The sequence below is a fragment of the Sarcophilus harrisii genome, chromosome 2 (assembly GCF_902635505.1).
Source record: "Sarcophilus harrisii chromosome 2, mSarHar1.11, whole genome shotgun sequence".
NCBI classification, from domain to species: domain Eukaryota; kingdom Metazoa; phylum Chordata; class Mammalia; order Dasyuromorphia; family Dasyuridae; genus Sarcophilus; species Sarcophilus harrisii.
The window spans coordinates 246756331-246768959 of record NC_045427.1 but is presented as its reverse complement, the minus strand read 5'-3'; the positions used below and the strand labels follow the sequence as shown (position 1 = coordinate 246768959).

Here is a 12629-nt window from a genome sequence, read left to right as displayed (position 1 = left end):
AAAGCTTTCTGTCTCTGAATAAGCAGGGAGTGAGGAGTCCCAAAGAGGCCTGCTTCTTGGTTAGATCTTGGCAAATAAGAAGCTCTGTCCCATCCTAGTCCTGCTTCTTGCTAATACCCAACTAGGCCCAGTGAAGAAATAGATAGGTGCTGTTAAGAGTCATCAGGCACTACTTTTTTGACTAGAGTTAAACAAACTATTTTCAGGATCTTTTGGAATTCTGACCTCTTGTGATGATAATTTTCATTATATATAGTTTGAAGTTTTACAAAGTATTCTCTTTGCAACAACTCTGTGAGGGTAGGTAGTGCAAGTATTATTCCCATTTTACAGATCAGGACACTAAGGCCCAGAGACATAAAATGACTTTACCAAGATGATACAGCTAGCAATTATTAGAGTTAGGATTTGAACTCAGGTTTTCTGAAGTCCAGTGCTCTTTGCATACCAGGTCTTCTCTATATTAGGTCGTAGGGAATAGGTCATCTATACCCTATAGTATATATCCTCTCTATACTCTTGATAGGCTAAGTTTACAGAAATTTCTCTCTCAACATTGTGCCCACCATTTGGGTGATTGTACCAGGTGACCTCTGAATCCCTGAAGAGGACTTAGCCTATGGAAACCCTTTGCCCAAGAGCCTTGAGTAGGAGATACTGCTTGGCAAGCTGCAAAGACCTTGATTTGGCCAGAAGATACACTTACTGGAGAAAGGCAGGTGCCCCTGCAGAGGATTAAAGAATGAGAATTAAAAGGAACTTTAGGCATCATCTAGTACAACACTCTCATTGAACCGTTGAGGCAGCCAAGGCCAGGACAGTGAAATGGTTTCCCCAGATCACATGGACAGTCAGTGACAAAAGTAGAATTTTTTTGGCTTCAGCTTTTTTTCTCCCATACTATTACCTTTCTCTGTGAGGCAGGTACTACACTTCTCAGTGTGACCAGCCAGCCAGGTGGTCAGGGAGGAAAAGGCCTTGAATTCAAACTTAGTCTGGGGGAAACAAGACATGGGTCTTGCCCTCTAGAAACTCCCAGTTTAAGAAATTTCTGATTTCTTTCCAGTCCCAGAGTAAAAGGGAGGTGAGAGCAGCCCTGAGCCCAACCTCAATTTGTTAGCAGCTGGCAACCCTGAGGCATCCTTCTCTTTCTCTGCCCCATAAACACCCAAAGTGAACAAGACCCCCACCTTAGTGGTAGCTTTGACTTTAATTTTTTTCTTTCTCTTCCTCTTTGTCTTCCCACATTTACCCTCATTTACTCACAATTCTTTCTATAGGCTGAGCTTGGCCTCTGCCCATACAAGTCCTTCTTCATCACTGTTACAGATGTGCTCATTTGCCCCATATCCCAGCTCCCACATTCCCCCTTCCAGAGACCCTGTTCAGCCCCCTCCCCTGCCCCGCCCCCTCTCATGCCCCCTGCCCAGCCCCCTCTCATGCCCCCTTCTCTGCCCTCTCTCATGCTTCTCTCTCCACAGGCTGTGTTTGACTGTGTGGTAAACTCCCTGAAGAATGTCCTCAATATCCTCATTGTCTACATGCTCTTCATGTTCATCTTTGCCGTCATTGCTGTGCAGCTCTTCAAAGGAAAATTCTTCTATTGCACAGATGAATCCAAAGAGCTTCAGAGGGATTGCAGGTAAACTGAGTCACAGCCAGGGCTGTCAGTACATTAAGCCCTTCATAGATCAAAGATTTCCAAGGGCCACCAACCCAGGGATTTCGAGGGCACAATTTCTTTGTCATGAGCTCTAAAGGGCAGCCAGGAATTGACAGGTGTGGTTTTAAGTTTTGGATTTAGTCTAATCTATATGGAGGAGACCTCTGGGTCTTAGGGAGTAGCTTTAGTTAAGGCATTGTTGTTGTTCAGTCAATTCAGCTGTGTCCAACTCTTCATGATTCAGCGGACCTCTGTCCATGGGGTTCTCTTGACAAAGATACTGGAGTGGTTTGCCATTTCCTTCTCTGTGGCAAACAGGGCAAGTCATTTGTCCAGGCTCACACAGCTAGGAAGTCTCTGAGACTGGCTTTGTTCTTCCTGTTCCCAAGCCCAACACTCTATCCACTGTACCACCTTGCTGCTCCATAGATAAGACAGTAAATGCTTAACAACCAGTAACCCCAACATAGCAACACTACCTAGCAACAACTCGTATTTCTCGACTTCTTTAAGATTTACAATGTACTTTGTGCCAGAATTCCTCATGTCGCGATGGTCCTGGGAGACTCATCATCATCATTAACATTTATTATATACCTCTTTACAAATGCTTTACATCTATTGTCACGGTGTCCCAACTTCTATGGGAACTCTGTGAGATAGGAGCTATAATTATTACCATTTTACAGATGAAGAAAATGAGGCAAATGGAAGTTAGATGGTTTGAGCAGGATTGCATGAAAAGCAAGTATCTGAGGCAGGCTTTAAATTCAGTTCTGCCTGAATTCAAGCCTAGTGTTTTATCCATTATACCACTTAGCAGCCTAGGAAGTAGTGGAAGTCTCATTGTCCCTATTTTATAGATGAAGCTGACACTTAAAGGGATCAAGTCCACCCCTGACAGAGCTGATTCAGCTTCTTCCCACCTCATATAGCCCTTCTCAAAGATTATTAACTAGACCGAGTCAACACTTCTCAGTAACCAAACATAGTAACATTGCTTAGCAATAATCAGTAGCCAAACATGGCAACATTACATAGTAACAGGCACTAAAATGTACTCCTGAAAGGCCATTTGGCCTATTGATTTAGTAGAAATGGTGGAAGGTGGAGATGGGGGGCCAGGGTGAAAATCTACCCAGAGGAAATCAGAAAGTATGTAAATCTGGAGAGAAGGTAAAATTAAAAGGCCTATTGAGGCCCATCCAAGAAAGCTTATCTTCTCATGATGACGCTAATCCTGAAATGTATCCTTACTTTAATAACCCTGAAGATTTCTGTGCCTTCTGGGGCAATTGAACCTACACTGCTCAGTGAGTCAAAGCCAAGTGACCAGAAACACTTCTATGACCATGGTGTGGGTGTGACTGTGAGAGAAAGAGACAGAGAGAGAGAGAGACAGAGACAGAGAGAGAGAGAGAGAGAGAGAGAGAAAGAGAGAGAGAGAGACACAGAGACAGAAAAAGAGAGAGAGACAAAGACAGAGATACAGAGAGAGAGAGATACAGACAGAGACAGAGATAGAGAGAATGAGAACCAGAAAGATAAAGGGAGAACTAGAAAGACAGAGAACCAAAGACACACACACACACACACACACACACACACACAAAGACAGAAACAAAGAGACAAAGATATGAACAGAAAAAGAAATGAGAGACAGACACACACATAGAGAAACTGAGGAGGGAGGAGAGAGACAGAGACTGATAGAGATAGAGAGTTGATCATCAAATGAGAGACAGAAAAACAGAGAGGGGGAAGAAAGAGAGAGACAGAGGCAGAAAAAAGAGAAACAGACAGAGAGGAGGATGAAAAGGGGGAGGAGGAGGAAGAGGAAAAGGAGGAGGAGGAGGAGGAAGAAGAAGAAAAAGAAGAATCAAAAGAAAAGAAGAAACAAGAAGAAGAAGGAGAAGAAGGAAGAAGGAAAAGAAGAAGAAGAAGAAGAAAAGAAGCAGAGAAGAAGAAGAAGAGGAGGAGGAGGAGGAGGAGGAGAAGCTTTTAGATAATAGGTTACATTTTGTTTCTGGGTAAAAAAAAGATACTTTTGTGTTCAATCAACAAAGAATGAAATACTGAGTCAGCTACATTCTGAGGTTGATAAAAAGTTTAGATTTTACATACACACATATACACATACATATACATAGTCCTTATATTCATGATGCTTATATCTTAGTAGGAGAGAAAGCATAAATATAGACATCCTGAAGTGCGTTCAGTTTTTTCCTTCACTTAGGAAAGAGGTATAGGAGGCATTGAGTAAGTAGCTATTTTTTTCCTTTGTAAATATATCCTAGAAAACTTGTCTTGGGAGATAGTTTAGAGGCAAGAAAGAAATGGGAATATCAAAATAGGGGCTAGAAAAGGACACCCCAAGTAGTGGTAGAAAAAGGAGACAGGTGATTATATATGTTGGATGCAGGTTAGAAATTAGTGAAAGGTGAAAAACCTCAGGACCAAGGGCAGAGGTCCCCAGTTTGAAGTTTCTGGAACAATTCAAGAAACTAAATCATCTAGACCTACTAGCCGGGCCTAAATCCTTTACAATGACCATTTATTTGTATAGGAACATTATTTCAAAAAGTCTGATGTTTTTGCTAACTCCTACTCTCTTCAGATAATATAAATCCTTTCCTTTTTTTTTTTTTAACTAAAGATTTTCAGACAGAAGAATAGTTCATGAAGTCACATTGAGCATAAGCTATATGGTTATTGAGGAAGGGGTGGAAGATGAACTCCCTTTAGGGGAGATCTCTATGAGTTTCTAGGTCTTATTGCTCTAAATGGAGATGGGCAACTGGTTGGCTAATATTACAGTCAAGAGATTGGAACAAAATTCTTGGGCTTTAGAATCAGCATTTTGTAGGAGAAAAATCAACACAATTCAAAGGGCCTTAGATTTAGGGCTGGAAGGGATTTTAGAGACCATGTTGTTTAATCCCTTTGTTTTACAAATGAGGAAACTGAGCCTCAGAGTGACTTGCCAAAGGTCACATAGAGGCGGGTTTTGCATTCCTGTCCCTTGACTTCAGAGCAAGTTCTCTTTACACTAAACTATATTACTTTTCTTCCACCCTCACCTCCCCCCACCCCCCCACCTCCGCTTTTTAATTTTTTTCTGGCTATACATGTGCATTGATTTTTTAAATACACATTTCTTTATGAATCATGTTGGGAGAGAAAAATCAGAACAAAAGGAAAAACCACAAGAAGAAAAAAACAGAAGAAAAAGGAAAAAAAGTAAACATAGCATAAGTTGGCTTACATTCAGTCGCCATAGTTCTTTCTTTGGATGCAGATAGTTTTTTATCCAAAGTTTATTGGGATTTCCTTGGAACACTGAACAGCTGAGAAGAACCAAATCTTTCATAGTTGATCATCACACAATCTTGCTGTTACTGTGTATAATGTTTTTCTGACTACTTTTCTAATATTGCTATTTGTCCTTTCCTTTCAAAGAGAACCATGGCATCAGGGAGATGATGCCATGACATGCAAGTGAAATGACTTTAAGTGAGAGAGGGATGTGCAAAGTCAGTCACCTGAATTCTTTCTCCTTCAGAGCTATCTGGGTCCAGTGGCCAGATGTAGATCAGGACATAGAGAGTTTTTAAATAAGTGCCATCCATGCGTCAAGAACACTAACTCAGAGAACTGAGAATTCCACCAAACTCAAGGGATTGAATGTGTACAAGAAGGCAGTGATGCTAATGAGTTCTTAGGAAAGGGATGATATCTCTTCCTTCTGTCCCTCTCTCTGATACATGCTTCCTGTAGGGAAAGAACATATCCCCAACATTACTTCTCTTCCTAATTTACCCTGTGCTCTCATTTTCAGGGGTCAGTATTTGGATTATGAAAAGGACGAAGTGGAGGCTCAACCCAGACAATGGAAGAAATATGACTTTCACTATGACAATGTGCTTTGGGCTTTGCTGACTCTTTTCACAGTGTCTACAGGAGAAGGGTGGCCAACGTGAGTTGTCACCAGGTTCTGGGTGGCTGGGGGAGGAGGGAGATGGATGGATAATCCTTTAGGACTCTGTAGAACACAAGAAGGAAATTCTCATGGAGAAAGCTGAATAAGCTGATCTGGGAAGGATCCTTTCTAAGGGTATCATACAACCATAAACTTAGAATTAGAAGGGTCTTGAGAATCTCAACTCTCATTTCACAAATGTGAAAATTGAGGCACAAAGAGTTTAAGTGACTTGCCAAAAGTCACTCAGCTGCTAAGTGCCTAAGGTGAGATTTGAACCCAGGTCTGTCTGTCTGTCTCTCTTTCTCTTTCAAAATAATAGCTTTTTATTTTCAAAATATATGCAAAGAAAATTTTCAACATTTATCCCTGCAAAACCTTATGTTCCAAATTTTTCTCTCTTACTTCCTCCTACCCCTCCCCTAGACAGCAAGTAATCCAATGTAAGTTAAACATGTGCAATTCTTCTATGCATATTTTCACAATTAACATGCTGCACAACAAAAATCATATCAAAAATGGGGAAAAAAAATGAGAAAGAAAACAAAAAGCAAGCAAACAACAACAAAAGGTGAAAATACTATGGTGTGATCCACACTCAGTTCCCACAGTCCTCTCTCTGGATGCACATGGCTCTCTCACTTACAAGTCTATTGGAATTGGCCTGAATCAGTTCATTGTTGAAAAGAGCCACATCCATTAGAGGTGATCATCACATTTATTTTCTTCGTTCTGTATACATTGTTCTCTTGAATCTACTCACTTCACAACATCAATTCATGAAGTCTCTCTAGGCCTTTCTGAAATTGTCCTGCTGATCTGAACCCAGGTCTTGACATCATGAACAATATTATGTTATATGTACCATTATATATGTACCAATGTATAATATACATTATGCCATGCTGCCTTTGTTTATTTATTTACTTTGCTTAATGAATTATTTTAATCAACAACATCAAGAGCCTAACTAGAAAATATGCAATGTGTTTCACTATCTTTATTTATTTTAACATAACATTCCCCCCCGGCCAATTACATGTTAAAACAATTTTTAAACATTTTTCTGTATAGGGGCTAAAGTTTTGAGTTCCAAATTCTAACCCTTTCTCGTCTCTGAAGTGGTAAGCAATCTGATATCATCTTGCCTTTTTAAAGATTTCAGGCATGAGCATAATAAGAGGGGAGAGGGCTGCAAGACAATTTGATCTTAATATGCATTTTCATATATGATTCCAAGAGATGGAGAGCTTTAAAGTATCCCTTTTGAATAATTCACAGAAGATCATTGATTTACAGCTGGGATGGATTGTAGGGCCCATATAATTAAAGATTTTCACTCTTGAGAAAACTGAGGCACAAAGAGGTTATACAGATCACACAGGTAGTAAGTAGCAGTCAGAATTTGAACTCAGGTTTTGTTTTTTTTTTTTTTACTCCAACTCTAACACATTGTGCATCATGTTAAAGAGTTAGTTGGTCAATAAATATTTTTAAAATGCTTACACTGGAGTAGGCACTGCGCTAACCAAGATGTGTTGCCACAAAAAAAAATAAAAAAAAAACAGCTCTCTTTTTTGCTCTTCTGGGAACTGCTTTGTCATGTTTGCCAATACAAAGAGGGTCTAAACTCTGGCTAGAGAACAGGCCCCAGGGAGAGGTCAGGACTCACATATGGTAATAATCCGTATCCACACAAATGTCCCTTAATGTAACCCTTAAGAGACTAGGAACAGTCCCCAGCAGGACACCAAATCCTGCTTTTCTGACTCCAGTTTTGAAGAGTCTGCGGTAGGAAAAAATGGAAAAATGACAAGAAGAATAAAGATGAAGAAGAAGATGGCCTGTGCTTGCTGGCTCAAGACATTGATCCATATCATATTATGATCTGGTCCTACATTGTGTCCATCTAAAGAATATGATGTAGTGTGTCCAGTGATAAGTTTGAATTCTGCCTCAGGTGTTTATTAGCTGTATGACTCTGGGCAAGGCACGAACTCTCTGAGCTTCACTTTTCACATCTGAAAATGGAGATAATAATCGTACCTTACTCATAAATGTGTTGCAAGGATCAAATGAGATTCTATCAGCAAAAAACAACAATCAAAAACCTTAAAGCGTAATATAAATGTGAACTATTATTATTATTAGAGAAAGTATAATCATGCTATCAGACAAAGCAAAAATGAAAATTTAAACATTGAAAAAGATAGAGAATATTAAATAGTTAAAGGAAGTCTAGATAATAAACCAATATCAGTACTAAACTTACACGAGCCTACTGGTATATCATTGAAATTCATAATGATCATAATGATGACCAAAACAAAAAATACAATATAACTGCAAGAAACTTTTAATATTCCTCTATCAACACTGAAAAAATCTAAAAGAAATAGAAATAAAAAAGTAATTACAGAACTGAATAAATTGTTGGAGAATTTAGCTAAAAGATGGTATCTTTTGAATAGGAATATTAAAGAAAATACTTATTTCTCAGAACTACATGATATCTTTACAAAAATAAACCATGTGCTAGGACACAAAAAATTACTAATTTATTTTTTCTTTCTTTCTTTTGCTGAGTTAATTGGGGTTGAGTGACTTGCCCAGGGTCACACAGCTAGGAAGTGTTAAGTGTCTGAGACCACATTTGAACTCAGGTTCTCCTGACTTTAGGGCTGGTGCTCTATTCACTGCGCCACTTAACTGTTCCAAAATGACAAATTTCTAAAGGAAATACTAATTATATCTTTTATGGATCATAATGTGATATAAAATAGTAATTAATACAGGGGATGAAAACAAAAGTTACAGATCTAAATGAAGATTTAAAGGCATTTTGAGCATTAGTGTGTCAAAAAATAAATTCTAGAAGAAAAAGAATAACTCTGAAAAAGAATGACAGTAATTATACTATAGACCAAAATTTCTGGGATTTAACAAAAAGTCCTCAGAGTAAAACATGATCTTTCAGACTACACATCAACAAAAGATAAAAGAGTTCATTAACCAAATTTATAGTATTGAAAATTTAAAAAAAACAAACCCAAAAATGAAATTTTGAAAATTGCAGAAGAAATGCAGAAGAGTTAATGGCAGAACTAGGAATATAATCTGGCTCTTTTGACTCATAGTCCAGTGGTCTTTCTGCTGCCCCACATTCAACAGGGGTAGTCGTTTCCTAAATGCAGGTTCTACCTTGTGTCCCAGAAGCTACCTCCTCTTCTCTTTTTTTGTTTCCAGGGTACTGAAGCATTCGGTGGATGCAACATATGAAGAACAGGGTCCAAGTCCTGGCTTCCGGATGGAACTGTCAATCTTCTACGTGGTCTACTTTGTTGTGTTTCCCTTTTTCTTCGTCAATATCTTTGTGGCATTGATCATCATCACCTTCCAGGAGCAGGGAGACAAAGTGATGTCAGAATGCAGCTTGGAGAAGAATGAGGTACCTTGTGAGTCCTGGCCTTCCACAGAGGAACCCCAGCAGGTGGTGAGGGGAGAGTTCCTGGCTGACATCTGGGGCTGATGAGGAGGTCTTTCTCCTTCCACCTCAGCAGCACCAGGTTCTTGGTAAAGTGTGTCCATGCACCTGGAGCTACAACCCATCTGTGTGTTTTGTTCCTTATTTTTAAACCAGGGTTGATTTGTAAAGAAACCCATTGGATTTGATATGACAGAAAAATAGTAATTTCTCTATGTGCTGATTCTTGGGTAGGAAACTATTTTGCCTCTGGGAGCATGGCTTTTTCCATCAGTCTCTGCATAAGACACCTAGATCCCACATGAAAAACTCTTCATCTGCTCATGGGCACAACCAGTAATGGCTGCCCCTGTGAGAGTACGGTCATGCCTTTTGACTGAGGACAGGGACTCTCTAATGTGGTATGGTAATGAGGGGAAATGCTTTGGTGCCCATGGGCTCTCTGGGAGGAGGTAGTCTACTTTCCTGCCTTCTAGCTCTGGGTTTTACCTTGATGACTATATCAGGGAAGGAAACAGAGGCTTGTGTTGCTGAAGGAAATAGCATTGTTGCTAAAAATCTGATCTTCCTTTAAAGCACCTTTTATTGGAAAGTAATACTAGCTAGATTATCTCCCTGTACCTCTGCACCACTACCCCCTTCCCTATACCAAATCCAGGACTGAGTAGGATCGAAATCTGACAGATTTAAGGCACGTTGATATTTTAATTAGGGTCAAAACTGTGGCCCATTGCCACAGTTCTTGGGCATCATATTGTACCCCTTTCTTGGAGGCGAAGGCATAAAGCAAATTGGCCATGCCTTGAGTAGCACTGATTTATGGCCCTGACTGAAGTGCTCACAGTCTCCTGGCCTCTCTCACTTCTGACTGTAAACTTATCCAAGCTTGACTAAGAATATTTAGTGGTCCCTGGGATTCTCCCCTCCTCAAAAACCATTCTGTTTGGGACCCATTCTGCTTGAATAGCTATAGACCCTTCAGGTGCCAGCTTATATCGGACTGGCAACTCTTGGCATTTATATATTACAGCAGATGCTGCCATCACAGGAATAGTGATGTAGTATAGAAAAACCACTGATTTGGAAGTCAGAGGACCTGAGTTCAAATTCCTGCTCTTCTATTCCTTGGACAAGATCACATGTGTAATGAGTGATCAAATCATTTCGGTCTTTGAGCTGAATATAATGGTGATAATAATGCTAGTACCTTTAGCCCCATGGGGGTGGTTATGGGGCTAAAAAGATAATGTAACTATACAAAAACATGCAGTTTGTAAACAAACTGTAAAGCTCCATATCCTTCCAATTACTATGAGGGCACTGGTCCTGAGGGAAGAGTCAGTAGAGCTTCTCTGGGAAGCCCAGTGGCCATGCGCTTTCAGGTGTTGGCTTCCAGCAGTCTGGAGGGATAAGGGTGCCCGAGATGCTGGGAAAGGTTTTTAGTTCTCTCTCTTCACCTTTTCAGAGGAGATGCGCTTCCCTTTGCCGCTGGCTCCTCCAAGCTCACTGTGCTGTCCCCTCTCTCCCTGCAGAGGGCTTGCATAGACTTTGCCATCAGTGCCAAGCCCCTGACCCGTTACATGCCTCAGAACAAGCAGTCCTTCCAGTACAAGACATGGACCTTTGTGGTGTCTCCACCCTTTGAGTATTTCATCATGGCCATGATCGCCCTCAACACGGCCGTCTTGATGATGAAGGTGAGTGATCCCACATCCCTAGAGCATGTGCTACTTTTGATGCTGGCCCACCATGGGCAGATAAACCCACATGGGAAATAGGGATCCCCTTAGGAAAAGTTGGGGCTTTCTACTGTCTTGTGACAATTCTCGTCAATAGATACGTATTAAGTGCTTCTCTTGTGTGAAGTACATATGAGGGAAATGAGTATCTGACTTCAATTGTCTCAGTGTTGATGACTCAGCCCTTTTGTTGTATGAGTGCAGATTGGTTGCTGCTGCAAACTATGGGACAATTGAAAAAACTGTGGATTTGAAGTTAGAGGATCTGAGTTCCCTTTTCTAAATCTTAGTTTTCTTCTCTGTACAGTGAGAGAATTAGATTAGATCAAAAACTGGCAAACTATGAGCATGGGCCTGTTTTTATCCAATCTTTGAGCTAAGAATTTTCTTTTTATTTTAAAATAAATGAACTGATATTTATGGAAATATGTATAGAAGAATTGCACATGTTTATATATATTAGATTACTTAATGTCTAGGGGAGGGGGTAGGGGGAAGGGAGGGAAAAAAATTGGGAACACAAGGTTTTGCAAAGTGAATGTTGAAAATTATCCATGTCTATATTTTATTTTATTTTATTTTGTTTTTGTTTTTTTAAATAACTTTTTATTGACAGAACCCATATTTTAAAAATAAAAAAAAACTTTAATTAAAAAAAAGAAATAAAATAAATGAGCCAGACTTGGCCCTTGGACTGTGGTTTGCTGATTTCTAGACTAGATGATGCTACTGATGGTGCAGTGGATTGAGTGCCAGGCCTGGAGTCAGAAATTCATTTTAATGTGTTCAAATCCTACCTTAGAAACCTAGTAGCTGCATGACCTGGGCAAGTCACTTAATACTGTTTACCTCAGTTTCCTTATCTGTAAAATGAGCTGAAGAAGGAAATAACCACTTCAATGTCTTTGCCAAGAAAACTCCAAATGGGGTTACAAGATGTTGGACATAATTGAAAAAATGACTCAAAAAGACTGGATGACCTCTGAAATCCATTCCAGTTTTGGTCCTATGATCCTAAGAATCTCAGGACTTGCCCAGGCAAGTTAACTTTTTATCATGTTCTATATTTTCCCCCTTTAATAGCTAGCCTTCTCTTTCCTCTCCTTGCTAGTTCTATGGTGCCCCCTATGAGTATGAAATGATGCTGAAGGGCTTGAATATTGTATTCACTTCAATGTTCTCTATGGAGTGTGTGCTGAAGATCATCGCCTTTGGGGTGCTGGTAAGCTGTCTATCCTTCTCTTTCAACTGATCATTCTTAAGTGCATGCTAGGTACAAAGGTACTGTGCTCAGTGCTGGGAATAAAGGGGTGAAATATGACACAGCTTGTGTCCTTAAGGAACTTCTAGTCTTACATATTTACAAATTGGTAAACTAGGAAGAGAATGGGATTTGGCATCAGAAGCCCTGGGTTCAAGTGCTACGTACCACTTACTACTTATATAATTTTGTCCACATCATTCAAATTCTCTGGGCCTTTATTTCATTATCTTTAAGAAGAAGAGGTTGATTTAGATGAGCTCTAAGCTTCCTCAAGTTCTAACTTTATTTTCTTGTGAAACTTAGTAAAATGCAGAGTAGCATGTGATAAGGACAAAGATCCAGATAAAGAAAGGTCCAGGCAAAGCACTCTAAAAATTTTGGGGAATCCAAAGCAATCCCAAAAGACTTTGGACAAAAAATGCCATCTGCATCCAGAAAAACAACTAAGGAGACCGAATGTAAATCAACACATGCTATGTTCACTTCTTTTTTCTGCC

General features: G+C 39.8%; 1 protein-coding gene across 18 annotated transcripts in view; it reads left to right on the top strand.

Annotated features, from left to right (window-relative positions):
- Positions 1-12629, top strand: part of CACNA1B (calcium voltage-gated channel subunit alpha1 B) — a 249141-nt gene that overhangs the window by 171853 nt on the left and 64659 nt on the right. For all 18 annotated transcript variants that reach the window (XM_031951863.1, XM_031951860.1, XM_031951861.1 and 15 more), the window contains 5 exons: positions 1482-1642; positions 5505-5642; positions 8892-9093; positions 10662-10826; positions 11980-12090. In XM_031951863.1, the coding sequence (XP_031807723.1) occupies positions 1482-1642; positions 5505-5642; positions 8892-9093; positions 10662-10826; positions 11980-12090 (777 nt within the window). The remainder of the gene's footprint in view (positions 1-1481; positions 1643-5504; positions 5643-8891; positions 9094-10661; positions 10827-11979; positions 12091-12629) is intronic.